Genomic DNA, 18,800 nt, shown 5'->3' with positions numbered 1-18,800 from the left:
TGGAAGACATTCAATGCTGTTATTGAAAATTTTTTTGGTAACTACAGAGCACCAACCTACATGCAGCTGGTTGACAACATGCTTCAAGCATACAAAGCTATGAAGTGTAACATATCATTGACAATTCATTTTCTGCATTCCCAGTTAGACATCTTTGCAAATCTTGGCACTGTCGGTGAAAGGTTTCACCAGGACATTGTGGAGAAATGGTGTCAGGGCAAATGGAATCCATCAATGCTGGCTGATTATTGTTGGATACTTAAGCAAGAAGCCTCACAGACTGAGTACAGATGAAAATAATCAGCAAAGTATTTTTAACTTAAATGAATTATTGCAAAGCATCAGCACCGTTACACAATTAAACACATTACCTGTACATTCAATAAAAGTTCATTTCTTGTTTCTCCAAATTCCTGTGTGATGCAAGTAGTTTGAAATTATATCACAAACAAAAAATAAATTCTAATGAATCAACACCTTTGAAAAAAATTGTTGTCCAGTGTAACCAAAACATTAAGATGCTGTAGATGTCAAGAGGATTGCCACCCAACATTGCAGGTCGCCTATCTGTTAAACCTGCCCTTAGCCCAAGTCAGACTGGCACAAACTTCTTATAAACAGCTGACTCTGACCAGATCAATAAGGTCATGAGCAAAGAAGGGTCTCAAGCCCTTTCTCTTGGCACAGTCTGAACAAACCCTGCCCACAGAACTAATTGGTTAACTGGTTAGGATACATCCCTGGCTGGCCTATATATTATAGAATTGCTTTTTTTTAAATTAACAGAAGTGGGAACAATTAACGTTATTTGCAGACACTTAAGTTAAAACCCAGTTACATCAACGGAATGAGAAAAAATATTGTTACAACAGTAAATGTTACTTCATGTCCTCATAATCTAATCTAAAAAAAATGCAAACCATGCTGCTTTTGTGTCAGAAGTTATACATTGATAGATCAAAGGAGTTTGTAATATTTAAAAATAACAACCAATCTGATTGTGGAATCTTTTTGATGTATTGTTATCTTAGGTACTTTTCACTATAAAGTGAAAGTATAGATCAGTAAATGGTGTAATTCTTAAGGTTTACAGGAAAAGTCTGTCCCTTTCTTGTGCTTTAATTTATCTTGTGACTTCTGGACATGAATGTTCCATATATGCAAATGGTTTGTGCGCTTAAAAGAAAGAAGGAAGCCTTTGTAAGTTTCCAACATGTCACTGCTGTAATGCATCAGAATATTAAGGAATCCCAATGAAACATGTAAACCTGAGAGGACTTGAATGAGCAGTTGCTGAGAGTATGTTCCTGGTAGGGGAGTCAATCACTAGGGGCAAAAACTAAGGATGAAGTCGATTACTCCAGTTTGCAATCTGGAGCTAATACACAATTTTCAGCTTTTATTCTGTGCAACTTAATTTGGCTATATTATGTGAGTTTGAAAGTCAAAATACGAAAATGTAAAAATTCAGCAGAAGGGCCAGTATAATGAATCAGAATCAGATCTATTATCACTGACATATGCGTGTGAAATGTGTTGTTCTGCCTATAGCGACACAGTGCAGAGACATAAAAATCTATTTATTAAAGCAAATGAATAGTGTTAAAAAAAGGAATAACAAGGTAGTGTTATTAACACCAGCAACTTTGATGTGTGTTGCTTGAATTTCCAGCATCTGCAGAATTCTTGTTGTTTGCGAATAACAAGGTAGTGTTTGTGGGTTCACGGACCAGTCAGAAATCTGATGGTGGAGAGGATGAAACTTTTCTTAAATCACTGAATATGGATCTTTAGGCTCCCGTACCTCCTCCATGACGGTAGTAACGAGAAGAGGACATGGTGCTGAGAGGTGAGAATTGCTGACCAGGCTGACATCACTCGTCTCCCTGCTATCCCAGTGCAAGTGGTGATAGGTTGTTGCCTGAACCTCTTGCAGTCTGATTATTAGTTTGATAGAGTCATACAGCATATGTGCATGCCATGTTGGAAATCAATCACCTTCAGGCAGGGGTGAAATATCAGCTGTTTCTAAAACTTCCATTTATTTTTAATTTTATAAACCTCAATTTATTCTTACTTTTGAATTGATCAGTTGATAGTTAGAAGTTTTGAATTTTTCTGAATATCATATGCCTGAAAAAGAATTAATAGACCTCAACAAGTTTGACAGCTGTCTGAAATGGGGGTGTATCTTAGCTGACTAGGTAATATTTTTACTGTTGTGTCATAGGTGGGGTTTTCTGAATTCATGTTTACCTTGAGGGTCACAATGCATGCAGATTCCAACTAGCCTGGCTAATTAACTCCCTTCCACTACAACCTGCTTGATAGTTTATAACTGTTATTTAAAAACAGGAAGAATTATTTGTTAGTGAATGGTGGTACTTAGAAGGTGTATTAATCTTGCTCTCTGTGGGAGCCAGGATAAATTAAATGATGTTAAAAATACATGCCATATATTGGATGTTCTATCTCCAGATGAATGTTTTCAGTCTGGCTGCACAGTATCTCAGTTCCACATTTTGCAACTAACCCAAAAAGCACGGATATTTTACAAACGTGACTCTGATTCTGAGTGTTATAATAAATAGGAAACAATCCCTGGACAGAAACACGTGAGTTACAAGAAATGTGACATGCTCTAACTTGGTGGATTATTGAATTCCTTCCATGAACGTCTGCATATTTATCAATCATATGTTCGGAATGTATGGAGATGTAATAGTGGAGGAGTATTTGTAAATGATGGATGTGATAATTATTTGTCTGCTGTTTCAATTCAGCAAATTCAGAAATGTATTTAAAAACAATGAAATACTGTTTGTTCCATTTTAACATCAGGATCTTCAGCGAGAACTAACATAAATGAGTAAGTCTGCCAAGAATACCTTTCTAGCTTGGTGGATCTACTTACGTGCCCACCTTAGGAGAGAAACATTCCTACCCTACACCAGGTGAGCATGTTGGGCCAGCTGTTAACTCACAATGGCTAGTATGAGTAAATATTTCAAATGGCCTTCACATTTATCAATTTCATGGTTGGAATGTAAGGAGTGGATGTGATAACTATTTGTCTGCTGGTTCAATTCAGCAAGTACAGAAATATACCTAAAAAAAAATGATACACTTCCTTGGGAGTCTGCAGAGATTCAGCATGACATCTAAAACTTTGACAAACTTCTATAGATGCAGTGGAGAGTGTAATGACTGGCTGCATCGTAGCCTGGTATGGAAACACCAAAGCCTTTAAAGGGAAAATCCGACAAAAGCTAGTGGATTTGGCCCAGTGCATTATGGGTAAAGCCCTCCCAACCATGAAACACTGTCGTAGGAAAGCAGCATCCATCATAGGAGACCTACACCACCTAGGCCATGCTCTTTGCACACACCTGCCATCAGGTAGAAGGTACAAGAGCCTCAGGGCACACATTGCCAAATTTGAGAACAGTTACTACCTCCCAACCATCAGGCTCTTGAACAAAGGAGATAGCTACTCTCACTTGCCCATCCATTGAGATGTTTCCACAACCAATGATCTCATTTTAAGGTCTCTTTCCCATGTTATCTGATGTTCTCATTATTTATTACTATTTTTATTTGCATTTGCGTGGGTTGTTGTTTTCTGCACTCTAGTTGGTTTCTCATTGACCCTGTTACAGTTACTATTCTATAATACAGCTGTGTATTCCCTTAGGAAAATGAATCTTAGGGTTGTACATATATAGTGACATATATGTACTTAGATAATAAAATTCACTTTAAACTTTGAACTTTGAATTCTTATAAGAGTCTGCATCGATCTAACATTGGAACTGTACCTGCCTCTCCAGTGCAGGAAATTCAGACAGTGACTCTCACAGGAATGAAAAACAGATTATGTCCCCTACGGGAAGACAAATCCAGCATAATGAGGTAATCCCGCCTCTCCAGACTTACATGCTTTAGACTGTTTGGAAAATTCAGAAGCATGAATTCCAAACCAAATGCATTTCATTTCTGTTCAAAACTTTTACCAAATTCAGTACCTCTCCTTCACTCACCATCTAGTCTGGATGCCTGATTTACCATCCTCTCTCTTGCCTGAGTTGTGCTGACTTCTCTCCTCTCCTCATCAGACATCAGCATTTCCCTCAGGGCCACCAAGTACATTTGGCAAACAAGAGGGAGCACTGGCTGAAGCAACACCATGCTGTTAAATTGTTCCTGATGATTTTAGACCCTGGGCCTTATTCAACCCTTCCTACCCCTTGATCCCATCCTCCAACTGCCATCAAAATTGTGTTCAGAAGACCCATAAACAAGAGATGGAATATTACTACCCATTGGAATGATTTCTAAATGCAAACATTCACATCACTACAGGGAGAGTGTGGGATGATAACTCTTTCAAAGTAGTGGCATAACAAGCAAACCAGCCTATTATGTGCTGTAAGGCATGACAGCTCTTGCCTGAGATTGTTCTTGCTGCAACAGATAGTCACGGTGTTCACAGTCCATCAGTGCTGCAGAGTTTTGTGCGGCAGTTTCCAGATTTGTAAATTCCCGGAGGCCGCAGGCATGTTGAATCCTGACACTATCTGGGCAAGAGTTACTGAAGTCTCAAGAGTCAGATTACAGCCCATGAGCGTGGGCCGATGCGAATTCCAGGAAATCAGACCTTTTATTTATTCTCCATTGGGTTTTCTAGTCTAAAAATCTGCCTTCACTCTAATCTGCTTAACCCAGGCAACCTATTTTACCGATCCATTGCCTCTGCAGTTTATACACTTATTTGTTCATTGAGAGATATGGTGTAATAGAGAAGACATTTCCTTGCATATCTTGCTAATGTTGATTTGGTACCTCAACCCTGTGAGTCCCTTATTTTACAATAAAAAGGCAAATAACAATAAAATAAGAATCTTCTCAGGATTGGTGATGATGAAGGGCTTCAGCTCAAAATGTTATCTGTCCATTTCCCTCCACAGATGCTTGAGACAACCAGCATCTTGTGTGTAGCTCCTCAAATGTGACAAGTGGTCCACCCTTTCCCAGTGTTTCCCTTTATTATAGTGGAGTAGAGTGTTGCAGCAAAAGCAGTTAGGAAAGGACCTTTGTCTTGCTAATGTTGCTTGTAAGGCATAGGTCCTTGGATGCCATTGTGATGCAAGTCTAAAACAGAGTTAAGTTTCAGCTGAATTTGAGGCAAGTATTCTACAATTCCTACTGCCTGAAATAGTCAAAGACTCTACAGGTCAGGCTTTATCTGCCTAAGTAACAGAGTTAATCTTTTGAATCAAGACCCCTTGTCAGAACACTTTCTCTTTCCACAGATGCTGCCTGTCATGGTAAGTACTTCTGTAATTTTCTGTTTCAGATTTCCAACAATAGCGTCAACTGGTAGAATCTCAGATGGTGAAGGGGAGCATACAGGACTCATATTGATCAGTTTGTTCAGTGATGACACACCAACGACCTTGCTCTCATCTTGAATAAGACCAAGGAATTGATTGTGCCTCTCAGGAAGGGGAGGTCAAGAGACCATACCAGTCCTCATTGAGGGGGCACCCATGGATAAAGAGAGCAGCTTCAAATTCCTGGGTGAGGATCAATCATGGGCCCCACATGTTGATGTAATCATGAAGAAGGCTCTACCTCATTAAGAACTTGAAGAGATTTGGAATGTCACCAAAGACGCTTGTAAATTTCTATAGTTATATGATGAAGAGCATTCTGACTGCATCACAGCCTGGTATGGAGCTCCAATGCACTGGATCACAAGGGGCTGCACAGGGTTGTCGACTCCACCAGCTCCATCATGGGTATAACACTCCCCATCATCAAGGGCATCATTAAGAGACGGTAGCATCCATTCCTCAGGATCCTCACCATCTGGGACATGCCGCCTTCTTGTTACTGCCATCAGGGAAAAGGTACAGGAGCCTGAAGACACACAGTCAATGATTTAGAAACAGCTGCTTCCCTTCTGTTATCATATTTTTGGAAGGTTCATGAAAATACGGGCACTACTTTTTTATTCATTTTTATTATGCTACCTGTTCTGTAATTTATAGTAATCTTATGTCTTTGCACTGTACTGCTGCTGCAAGACAAACAAGTTTCATATGCATATGTCAGAGATAATGAACTTGATTCTGATTCTTATTTTTGGATTTTTATTCCCAGTTTAGATCAACCCTAGAGATAACTTCCCCTGTGGAGAACAGCAGGGGTAATGAGAAGGTGGTTTCCATTTAGCATGGAAACTAGGGTTAGAATTATTTTTATAGAATTTCTTTTCTTGGATCCAGTCCCCGTTTTGTAGTATCCAAACTGTTTTGTCAGGTTCTTTCACTTTATCTTGAATTCCCATAAACTCTCTCAATTCCTGTAGAGAGCTGTATTAGGTACAGGCAATGGTTGGTCTGAGTTAGCAATTAAGGGTGTATTTAATGGTCATTATACATTAAAAAATAAAGTGTAACCTTCTTGTGTGTTCCTATTTTTGTGCTTGGCACATTTTTTTATGGACAGTTGCAGTTCCGGGCGTTGCCTGTAAGTAGACCAGTTATGCCATTTGTTGCTTCACCTCTTGATCCCTTCACTTCTCTGCACCACTTGATTGTGGGTGGAACGGAGTGCTGAACTCCACTTGTATGTCCGTGTCTTTACACATGACTTCATTTGCCAATGAAGGAAGACCCTCAGTCAGCATGTATGCTGGCCCGGGTACCAGCACATGGGATAATGGAGATTTGGAGTGCTGTGACAGTTGCCGCCTCACTACAGGAAGTTGTGGGGAATAGCCATTTATATCCTGTAAAAAGATCAACTACCCCAAGAATATACTGATTTGGGTTTTAATAAGGTGGATACCAAAAATGAGCCTATATAATCAATTTGCCACATGTGCATTAGTACAGTTGGTTTTGTTGGTTTATAGGAGATGATCTCTTGACTGTTCCTTTATGATAGACCAGTCATTCATTACAATTTGCAAAGTGCTTACAATCACTCAATGTGTAAGGCCAATAGTGTAACATGTCTAATTTTGCATGAGTGGCTTGTCCACCACCATAATTGTGCCAAATCCTTGTTGGGCTTCTGGAACTAGCTCTTCCTGCTTAACAGCAGGAGGTATATGCCTCCTAACATTTTTAGGGCACCATACCCAAGTCTTACCTTCACTATCTGCTTCATTTTCACATTATATTGAAAATAATTTGGGATTGGCCTTGACAGTATCTGGAGAGTTCTTAAAACATCATCCTCATTATTTTTATTTCTTGCATAGTTACTACCAAATTCCTAGCCTCTTTGCAACTCGCTTGTGAGCTCTTTATCTCCAATATGTCCTGGGAAGAGCCACAACCATGTATACCAATGGTCATCAATAATAATTCATACTTCACATGGACAAATGTGGAAGTAGTTTACCTCTGTGTGTTCTCCATTTAGTAGTCGACAGACAGGAAGAACTCTTTCTAACGCATTCATAGCATAATTTCATAACATCATAATTTCAGACAGTCCATATTAGGACTGGTTCTGTCATATTTAGTTATTTAAGACATAATTGTAGATCTTTAGCCTCTGCAAATTGAACTGTATGATTTCATAAAGGATGAGGTTTGAATTCTGTTTCCAATAAAAATAATCCTTTTGCAAGCCTTGAGCCTCTCTGTAATTGCATGGATTCGTTTTTCTAAATTGTCATTGCTGATCAATCACAGCATCATATTTCAGAATAGTGTTTTAAAGTATTTTGTGCTGCATCATTAGGATTGAGGACAAATTGTGATGGTCTGAGTTCAGCAGGTTATTCAGTGGGGTTTGGTGTATCTAATCTGTGTCCTACTCTTCAGCATCCCGTTTCTGACCTGAAGAATAAAATATTCATCACGTTCAGCTGAGAAGCATTGGGTGTATTATCCCATAATTCTGCCATATTATTAACACATTCATACTAGCAGTTGCCTGCACAACTATTGGAACCAGGATGTCACTGTTTTGTAGTACTAGCTAGAGTGCCACCACACTTTTTGAGTTCTCTCTGAATTGCGCTAATGCTAAACAATAATTCTTCCTACGATAATGATGATGAGGCCTCTATCAGTCAGGGTTGACGATGAATGTTACGTTCTAACTGTCTAGATACGCAAGCCAGGTCAGTAAGATATGGAGAGCAAGCTGTTACCCATGTAGCAAGCACCCCCTCTCCACACATCTAATGAATCTGAAGAAACAGCAGAGACCAATACAGTTTGGCACCAGCAGCATTGCAGGAGATGCCAGTCTGAATCGAACTCAATATAGGACTGCCTTAGGGACTCCAGCTCTGGATTTTTCCCTCTAGGTTTACTCCCAAAGCCTTCATGATGAGTGGGGATAGCCGGCAGGCAGCGGGGGTTCAAGATCAGCTCTCCTGTTCCTAGATGAGCACTAACCATGGCTGGCGAGCCCTATCTGCCCAAAACAACTGGTTTTAAGGCACCAGTAATCCCCATTTGCCCCTTCTCCTGTCAGTAGAAATGGTTCCACCAGGATTAATAGTTATGCCACAAGTGAAGGCCAGGAGCTGGACTTGGTTGTCAGAAGCCATTTGAGCCGAACATCATTGGGAGTATTTAATAGGTAGGGGGAGCTTATCCTCACTACCCTGGCTATAGCCTTAAGGAAAAATAATAAGCTGTCACCTATGATGGTATTGCATTCCCTGTCCAAAAAGCCCTAAACTCAAAAGAAGACATGAAGATCCATCTGACAGAGATATCTATGGTTACTCCCACTATAGGAGGTCATATTGTATAAACCTACTCCTCAGGGAAGTTTCTGCCAAGCTGTCAATAGCCACTGGTTAAGTGGTGGGTCCCCACCCCCTCAACTTCACCACCAAGGAGGAGACACCTCCAGCTAATGAAGCAGTTTAAACACAGCTTATTTTATTTTCAATGGTACACATTTAAATTTAGATATATACAGTAGTTCTTAATACACATTTAACACTCACAGAGGATTTCTGTTTTATAAAAGATTTCCAAATTACAAAAGATTTATAAACCACAAAAGACTTCCAAACACAAGTACAATATTACAATCTAAAAGAACAAACCAACAAGTTGCAGACGGTCGAGTCATCCGTCGCAGAAACCAAAGATTGAGCAATGAACTTTAGTCCATCCTTCTGTCATTCTGCATGTCATTCCTAACAATCTCCAAATGCTTCCTAAATTTGTTTCTGTTTTGCGACTAGATGACATTGTTTCCAGGTACCTTTGCTGGGACAAAGTAACTTACACAGATGGCCTAAAAGCTTCTGAGGGCAATGGTACAAATAACTTAGCTGTCATTGCCTGGTTTCATGTCAACCAATTAACATAACCCCACTGTCCTGTATTTAGCTAATGCAGACAAGCAATCTCATAGTCACTTCACTTTACAGACTACATCTCTTAGCAGCCAGCCCAGGTATCCTTCTAACTTCAAATAGATTACTGCTTACAATTTACATTAAGAACTGAAGACTGGTTCTTGTTTACAAATAGTTATTAGAAGTATAACTTTGTCACGAATGGCTCGGACCTTTTGGAAAGGTCGTCCTGCTATAGTAGAAGGCTGAGGTTAGCAGTGGGTTTCTCATGTCCTGGGAAGTGAATATACATCACAGATGTTAATTGCAGAGTGGACCCTGCCTGCCTGTGTTGAATTACATTGAGGTCCCCTTGTTTTTAGAATCTCTCAGCTATTTTGTCACTCATTGACTTTCTTGCTGATCAGTTCTCTGAATCTCTTTAGATGAGTAAATGTCTCTTGCCACAGGGAGAAAGTTCCAAACTTCCACCACTTGTGGTTTTAATTTGTGGTCCATCCTCAAGACAGCCTTTCCATCTGCTGCATCAGTTGCTGCTGATACCTTTGAGTATTTATATTTCTGTTAATCTATCTGTTTGAGTTACATTTAGAGTAATATACCTTATTTGCGCAATCTCTTGTATAATAATCATGGTGAGCAAGTATGATTTTCATAACTACCTCAAAGATCTGTGTATCAGTCTTAAGGTGTGGAGCAACAAAAACTCCAGGGCTGGGTGCAGGGATTTAATTCTGCCAGAATCTGAGAAGATGAACACTACCAGACATCCCACCCTGCAAAAACTCATTTCAAGGAGGTAGCATCATCAATTTGCAGGAGACTCCCGGAACTTCCAGGAGAAGTGAGATGTCTGCAATAGAGCTGCTCCTTAGCAGCTAGCCAGCTAGTTTAAATAACGTTAGCTATGCTAATGAACGAATGACACCTGTTAAACTCACCTCAACATGTCTTTTACAGTCTTAACCCACCATGGACAATAAGAAAAGTCACTGTTGCAAACAGTGCAGCAAGCGACACTGTCAATATTTTTGACCCCTATTAGGCAGGGGTACACTTTAGTGTAGTCTGGGGTGACATATGTTTTATATTTTCTTTTTTTGGAACACCCTCCTATGGTTCTCTCTCTCTCTCTCACGCTCGCTCCCTCACTCTCTCTCTCGCTCCACGCGCGCACTCTCTCTCTCTCTGTCTCTCGCGATCTCTCGCTCGTTCGCTCTCAAAAAAATTTATTTCCGGGACATTGTATATAATTTGTGGGCATCAGGGAGCCACTATTAATATGCAGGAGACTCTCGGAACTTCCGGGAGAGGTGGGATGTCTGCACTACACACAGACTTCCTTAACGTTATGAGACAAGCCTGTGCTCAGTAATCAACAATTTATATTGTGAACACAAACACGAGGAAATCTGCAGATGCTGGAAATTCAAGCAACACACACAAAATACTGGTGGAATGCAGCAGGCCAGGCAGCATCTATAGGAAGAGGTACAGTTGACGTTTCAGGCCAAAACCCTTTGTCTAGGCCTAGTTTACTTATCAAATGGAGAAACACAGAACTGTATACTGAAGATTCATAAGCACAGACAACAAATTTTTCAAGAGAAATCCAGTTTATTTTGTTCTCTCACATACATTTGAAGAATGTTCAACAAATTTGTTCATGTACATCAACCATCCAAATGTGCTGCTAAGTCAATAGAATTCAATCAGTGAACGTTCCCTCAGGGCAAAAATTTCTACTTTTAGCTGTATGGATATTATTTCTATTTACAAATTTTGTTTCCTGATTGTCAAATTATAAACAAATTACATTCTAAAATCTAAATATCTTATATAAAATTCACAGTTCTGTAGAACTTGATTTGTATAGATCTTAAAATCTGACATTTTACAGAGAAAATCCCACAATTTAACTTCAACTGCAAATGATTTTAAAACATTGCAGTAAACTGACACCAACAAAACTTGTAAGTGCCTGTTCTCGTTTTTAAAATGTTTCCATTATATTTATAGTCAATAGTACTGAGATCACAGACTATGTATAGAATTTCAACAGGAAAAGGGAGAATGTAAAATTCATTTTACATATGATTTTGAAAATATACATTGTGCTCTATCTACCAGTAAAATTAATAACATGTTTAACTTTTTATATAGTGTCTTCAACTTTCTAAAGTAGATCATTTTATAGAAAAGTTGAGGATAAATCAACTTCCAATTCCTGGTAAATCATGTAACACCACAAGATATAGGAGCAAATTAGACCATTCAGCCTATCGAGTCTGCTCTACCATTCCATATGTGCTGATCCCAGATCCCACTCAACCCCATACACCTACTTTCTCGCCGTATCCTTTGATGCCCTGAGTGATCAGGAAACGTTCAACTTCCGCCTTAAATATAACCATGGACATGGATTCCACTGCAGTCTGCGGCAAAACATCCCACAGGTTCACTACTCTCTGGCTAAAAATGTTCCTCCTTACCTCAGTTCTAAAAGATCGCCCCTCAGTTTTGAGGCTGTGCCCTCTAGTTCTGGATACCTCCACCATAGGAAACATCTTCTCCACATCCACCCTATCTTGTCCTTTCAACATTTGATAGGTTTCAATGAGATCCCCTTGCATTCTTCTAAATTCCAGTGATTACAGGCCCAAAGCTACCAAACACACCTCAAATGTAAACGCTTTGAATCCCTGAATCATCCTTGTGAACCTCCTCTGGGCTCTCTCCATTGACAACACATCCTCTCTGATATCTGCAGCCCAAAACTGTTGGCAATACCTCAATCCCCATGTGTAGGATTGAGAAGGTGATGTGTGAATACAGAATGCTTTCTAGTCTCATGTCTAGGTTGTGGGGCTGGAATAATGGAAGTGTAGGGAGCAGGATTTGGTCAGTTGCAAGTTGTATTCTTGTGGTCACTGCTCCGAATTGTGGCTAGCAGGGGACTTAATCAGCTTTTCCTCATGCCAACCCCACCCACAAGATTTCCATGTGAGTAATCTTCAAAACGAACAATGCATCCGTGGAAACACATCAACGAACTTCTTCTAAACTAACATCACCTCCTACTCTTCTGATCTCTAATACTAAATTTTAACCCTTTTAACCCTTTATCATTGTAATGCTTAGCAGTTACAAAATCTACTTCATTACCAGAGGCTTCAAATGAAGCCACAAACTTGGACCAAAGTTTATGGTTTTCTCAGGTTAAGCAGGTAGTGTGACAGGAGTAAACAAGTCTTGCATCAGGATGAATGGTGAAACTTTCAGAAGACAATGAAGAGGAGACACTGGAATGAACCACTGGAATGGTGATATCACAGAGTCAACACCCAGGGCTGAACTTCCATCATTCCCTATCGGATAATCCAGAGGTGGAAGTGAATCCTTCATTTTGCAGCTTCAATTTTTTAAATTCTGCTTTTTAGCACCTGGAATAAAATCAAATAATTTGTACTGTTATCTACTCTAATACTGTATAAAGTGTCTACAATAACACATTTAAGAAAATTATGAAACAGACTTTCCACAAAAAGGAGCAGGACTCCAAAATACTTAAGTTTGTAGCACCTTATTAATGTTGCAGTGCCAATAATCTAAAATGCATTGGACAGTGGTGAACTCCAATTTCAATCTTTATAAAATCAACTTTTTCATTCCTGCATGCATTGAGGCTTAGACAGTATTCAGGCATGAATGATAGCCTGTTAAGTAACTTCTGTGTCATTCAAGTGCCAGGCACTGACAAGAGAGGATCGATTCACCCAACCTTGACGTTAAAGTAACCATCACCATGAACAACAATGGAGTCTCTACTGATGGGAAACTCAAATGGCCCAGTCACAAAAAATACACAGCCTGCACGAACAAGTCACATTAAGGGTATCCTGCAACATGTCACTAACTTCATGGCACTCAATTTATCATCCTTTCCATAATTTACTAGGTGACAGCCAGAAGTGTGATAAATAATGGATTTGTGCAGCTCTGAGTGAGAACTTCAACATCGTGCAAGACAAAGATTTCATAAACACGAGGAAGCCTGCAGATGCTGGAAATCCAAGCAGCACACGCAAAATGCCAGAGGAACTCAGCAGGTCAGGCAGCGTCTATGGAAGTGTTTCGGGTCATGCTGAACAAGGGTCTCAGCCCAAATCATCAACTGTCTATTCATTTCCATAAATGATGCCTGACCTGCTGAGTTCCTCCAGCATTTTGTGGGTATTTCTTAGGACAAAGACTTCTATGTGATTGACATCCTGATACCCTAAACATTTATTCCCACCATCTTCTCTGTACCCAGCATTCCTGGTATTCTTCCAGAGATCCAAAGTCTGATCCCAAAAGCTCACTTCTGCTTGTGGGTGGACCAATAATGAATTACTAGTAAGGAGAATGAGAGTGAGAGGCCAAACTCTGATGTCAACTGTACTCTCATTTGCTGACATTCGAGGTTGTGACTCAGACAGGCAGGAAGTGCTGTCAGGAATGTTCAGCAAGGAGGGGCAGACAGTGCCCTACACCGCAGAGATCCAGATGGTGAAAAGAATTCACCGCAGTTTTATTCCGAATTGTACAAACGTCAAATACTGACCTTTAAAGGCAGTCATGAGGACCTCCAACCACTTGGCATCAGGGTGCACACACTTTTTAGTCTTATTTTTCAGGGTAACACTGTGAATAGAAGGTGACATTTACAAATTTACTTCACAGAAATTGGACGACTTCTCTTAAAGTGAACAGCTTTAATAAATAAACAGACACCAGACAGGGAGAAAGGTTAAAGGTGATTCTCTGACTCATTTACTCACATTACTTCTGCTTTATCACAGTGGGATCCACGGGGAATATATTTCAAGCTCTGGATGGACATCGGATGAATAATATCAGAGCTGGTCTGAAGGCACTGGCACCATCTTTGTGCTCCTGGGATCGGAATACCTGAGAAAAGATTATATTTACTCAGATCTCATCCTTTGTTCAAGAGCAAAGACTGTAAAAATTGCTGGTAATTCCTCCAGAATTTCTGCTTCATCAGTGCATGACCAGAAAGATATATTGGATACTTGCACAATCTCATTATCAAATGTTGCAAGCATTCATTAATGAAATAGCTTATCACTGAAATACAAAGAACAAAGAAAGGCTACAATATAAATATTGCTCGAACATAGTTCACTGGAGCATTTCTTTCTGCTTCTGCAGTCCAGCTACCTGACCAGTCTTATATTAGTCTGTGGGATTTGATTTTCAGTTAAAGAATTTAAACATTCCTCACATAGCAGTGTTGAGCAGAGAATATATAACACCATAGACACCTTAATTGCTCCATTCATAGCAAACAACACATGAAGCACAAAAATCATGGACTTTTGCTATAGTATAATGAAGAAAATAACATAAGTTCGGATATCTCAACGTACCCTGTGCAGCAATGGCACACAGAAGGAGGATGAGGATGGTTACAGTGGCTGTTCTGTCCATCTTCCACTTTGTACTGCAGAAGAGATGTCTGCTGAAGGATCTTCTGTTCAACGCAGTAGGTCTCTGCTGAAGCACGTTCTGAAGTAGAGCTCCACTGAGCTCCTATTTATGTGGATTCTCTTCTCATTTGCATCATCTCTTGCAGTGAAATCTGCCAAATTCTGCGGGGAATTTCCCTGCCCCCCCAGACATCTTCTTTCACTTCTACAGTGGTACACTTTCGCAATCGTGTGGTTACAGCTGCATGTAGATTACATATGACAATTTGTAGTGAATTAATTATGTGGGCAAAATGAACTAACAGTTTTGGTTTAAAGAATAATTATCCAACTCTAGGCTTTGCTTGGAAGGTCCACAGCCCAGCAGAGTATACTGATCTCATGATGGAGTTATTTCCAGGAAATCGTTCTCCCTTTCACAGTCTGCACATTATAGTATGTCTTTATGCAGCATAATGCTGCAGGTTTGTTGAGTATACACAGGAATAAACATTGTTCCACGTCGGATACAATCCCTGCTTCCAGGGAAGAATCAGAATGTTGCGGCAGTGGTTCTGGACCTAGAATCTCTTGTACTTCTTGTCCCTCCTTGGTATCCGGGTCCTCATTCACTTCTGCTGTATTACAATTCAGCATGTGTAAAACACCAATGCCCATAAGTGGCAAAGCCTATTAAAAAGTAGCATATACAGCCCAGTAAATCGCAAAAAAAGCCCTCCCCACCATTGAACATACAAGAAAGCAGCACCCAACATCAGGGATCACTACCATCCAGGACATGTTCTCTTCTTGCTGCTGCCATCAGGAAGGAAGTACAGGAGCCTTGGGTTTCACAGGACAAGGTGCAAGACTTGGCATTACTCTTCAACCATCTGGCTCCTGGACCAGTGTAGACAACTTCACTCACCTCAACGCTGAACTGATTCCGCAATCTATGGATTCACTTTCAAGGGCTCTAGAACTCATGTTCTCAATATTATTTATTATTTATTATTTATTATTTATTATTTATTTATTTATTTATTATTATTATTATTATTATTATTTTTTTTTTTTGTATTTGCAGTTTGTTTTCTTTTGCACCTTGGTTGTTTGACTGTCCTTGTGTGTAGTATCTTACTGATTCTATTGTGTTTCTTTGTATCCACTGTGAATGCCCCCAATACAATGAATCTCCAGGCTGTATATGGTAACGCAAATGTACTTTGATAATAAACTTACTTTGAACTTTGCACTTTGTATACAGCCACGGGTGGGCTATGTATTACAATTGGTAGTGATTTGGTTATACCTAACTTTTAAACATTTAATTACTTATTTCAGGGAAAAGGTGTAAAATCCATTGTTGACAAATCGACTGTTTTCAATCAAGCACAATAAAATCGAATTCTAGTTTTTATTACATTAGCTGGGAAATTGTTATTTAATTATCAATTAAAATATACTTTATTTATATGTAGACATATATAAAGGACAAAGTACCATAAGTAAATATCTTTGTTTACATTAATTTTACTCTCAAACCAATTCAAATGGCCAGTAAGCTATTGACCTTTCCCACAATGTCTTTGTACTGTTTCAGTGGGGCCCTCAGCACCCTTCAGGAATGTGTCATCTTGTCACCTTGGTGCACTGGATGACCACAAGTTATGAGCAGACCAACTATGTCTTTTACCAAGTTCCAGATTTGGTTGGTGTTCGTCATGGCATACTTTCCTGGGAACAGCCCATTGATCAGAGTGCCCTATGCTACACAGATGTTTGGGATAAGCCTAGTCCTTTTGCAGGCCTTTTTTGGTAAATATTTGTCCACAAAGAGGTGAATGATTATCTCACCTGCATTGGAGCTATGTCAAAGTGAGCATGCATTGATATTGGCACACTGACCACTCAGAGAAGATCTGATGAGGAGATCCCCACCCCAAAGTCAAGTCCATTCTTCACATTTCCAATTAAAGGTAAATCCTCAGTAGTTGTGACATTTGTGTTTGCACGTTTCACTTCTACATACCGTTTGATGCAGTCACGCAGAAATTGGGCACCTACTGACCTGTTTCTATGGAGACTTGTATATTACCACCTGGTGGATCCATTCTGGATCTCCAGATAAAACACACGATTGTTTGGGCAGGTGCTGCAGTTCAGGGACTGAGAGTCAGTCACAACCAGTTAGCATCTTGCAACTGATCGTCAGGTTCATGCCAGTCATTGAGAGAGAGACTGCTTCCATGGTCCCAACCTTTGTCCCCATTGGCCATCCACTCCAGCCAATTCTTGTCACACACTCCTTCTACTTTGAATTCAACTCTGTGCAAATGAACATGCTCCCCCCTCCCTACTCTGCAATTGATTCCAGCCCCTGAGACCAAATATAACTATTTAAATTACAGACTGACTGGGGGTCTGAGCAGAAGACAGTGATGTCACCCAGTAATTGGAAGGCTTTGACCTGTGTGTCCCCCTGTCACCCCTCCTATGCCTTCATTCTTTCCAGTGGATTCAACCGAAGTTTCTTTCTAATACACAGAATCTGCAAACCTGTCAGACTCCAGACTCAAAAGAGAAGATTTCTGTTTCCCATCTGTTAATTCAGATTGCACTTCAGATGTCTATGCATTTGTATACAAATTCTGGTTCACACCCAAAGTTCATTTTGGAGGGCACATTCATTTTGCATGTGTGCGATATTATGTCAAGGTCCTTCTCCTGATCCAAGCTGATTAGGTAAGTGCCCAACCCGTTGATCCACACATGTGTGATGGCATTCCTAATTAGCATAAGGCTGTCACAAGTTTTCCTGCGGGGCCCAAATTTGGCTTGGGTTCATCACTTGTCCCTGTCAGCTCGGGAGAACGTGCTGACCACACTGTAGAGCTCAACCTGTGACTTGTTGGAAATAACTCTCCCTTTCACAGTCTGCACATTACAGAGCATCTCTGCACACTTCAATGTGACAGATTTAGAGAACATGTCCAGATATAAGCATAGTTCCATCTTCGGATGCAAAACCTAATGTCAGCATGTTGCTGCAGTAATTTCCACTTCTGAAATTAAACTACTTTCACTATTCCTACCATTGCAAGACTGCTTTATCTTGTTCTCAGAGATTTATATCAAGCAACTATTTTTAATGGAGTTAGAGTGGGGAAGAGATTTAACAGTGAGTCATCTGTGGCAAGATGTGGTGATTATGTAATGGATGCTCTTTATCAGACTACAGTTCCACATTTTGTAACTGACCCAAAATATAATCACTTTACAGAGTTGGCAGTGATCCTTGGGATAATAATAGCAAAGACTTTTATGAATTACAGGAATTTTGATTTCCTCTAACTTGACATAAAGTTATTCAATGAGATATATTACAGCTCATGTTTGAATGTATAAAGCTGCATGATCAGTTTGCAGTTGTCAATTGAGATTTGATTGCTCTGCGATGTATTTTTCTGCCATAATGGGATCACCATGGAACCCATTCAAGAAAATATCAAACACCCAACACATGAAAACAGAACAAACTGCGCAAACGGCAAAAAGCATGCAGACGACACAGAGAATATCAAACATCATACAAGGAGTCCAGTGGTATTCAGTTTAGTTCAGTTCAGCATCACTCCTCCACTCCACACAGGCTGCAGAGCAAAGCATTCTTTATTGAAGCACCCCAGACTGCATAGATCGCCCTGATCAAACTGCTCAAAAACAACAAGCAGAAAGAGTAAGAGCACATGCATAATGAACCCAAAGTTGCCCAAAGCGAGTCCACAGCCTCTCTGATCAATTCTTGCAATGTGGATCCCAAGAATCCTGCACTTTCCTCTGACTGCTGTAGTGTGAGAGAGAGAAAGATCAGTTAGATGGAGTGACATGGTAGCATACTGGTTAGCACGATGCTTTACAGTACAGATGACCAGGGTTCAATTCCCACCACTGCCTTTAAGGAGTTTGTACGTTCT

The 18,800-nt window shown here is 40.0% G+C and overlaps 1 protein-coding gene across 1 annotated transcript; it reads right to left on the bottom strand.

Moving 5' to 3' along the window:
* Positions 1-10,966: 10,966 nt before the first annotated feature.
* On the bottom strand, positions 10,967-14,906 carry LOC134343501 (growth-regulated alpha protein-like). The gene is made up of 4 exons (XM_063042223.1): positions 14,785-14,906; positions 14,173-14,302; positions 13,956-14,035; positions 10,967-12,792 (listed from the first exon to the last, which is right to left on the bottom strand). The coding sequence occupies exons 1-4, from the start codon at positions 14,843-14,845 to the stop codon at positions 12,764-12,766; spliced, it is 300 nt and encodes a 99-aa protein (XP_062898293.1). The 5' UTR covers positions 14,846-14,906; the 3' UTR covers positions 10,967-12,763.
* Between the last annotated feature and the right edge of the window lie 3,894 nt (positions 14,907-18,800).

This window comes from Mobula hypostoma, chromosome 3 (assembly GCF_963921235.1).
Source record: "Mobula hypostoma chromosome 3, sMobHyp1.1, whole genome shotgun sequence".
NCBI classification, from domain to species: domain Eukaryota; kingdom Metazoa; phylum Chordata; class Chondrichthyes; order Myliobatiformes; family Myliobatidae; genus Mobula; species Mobula hypostoma.
The sequence above is the reverse complement of the archived record's forward strand: the minus strand, read 5'-3'. Positions and strand labels throughout refer to the sequence as shown.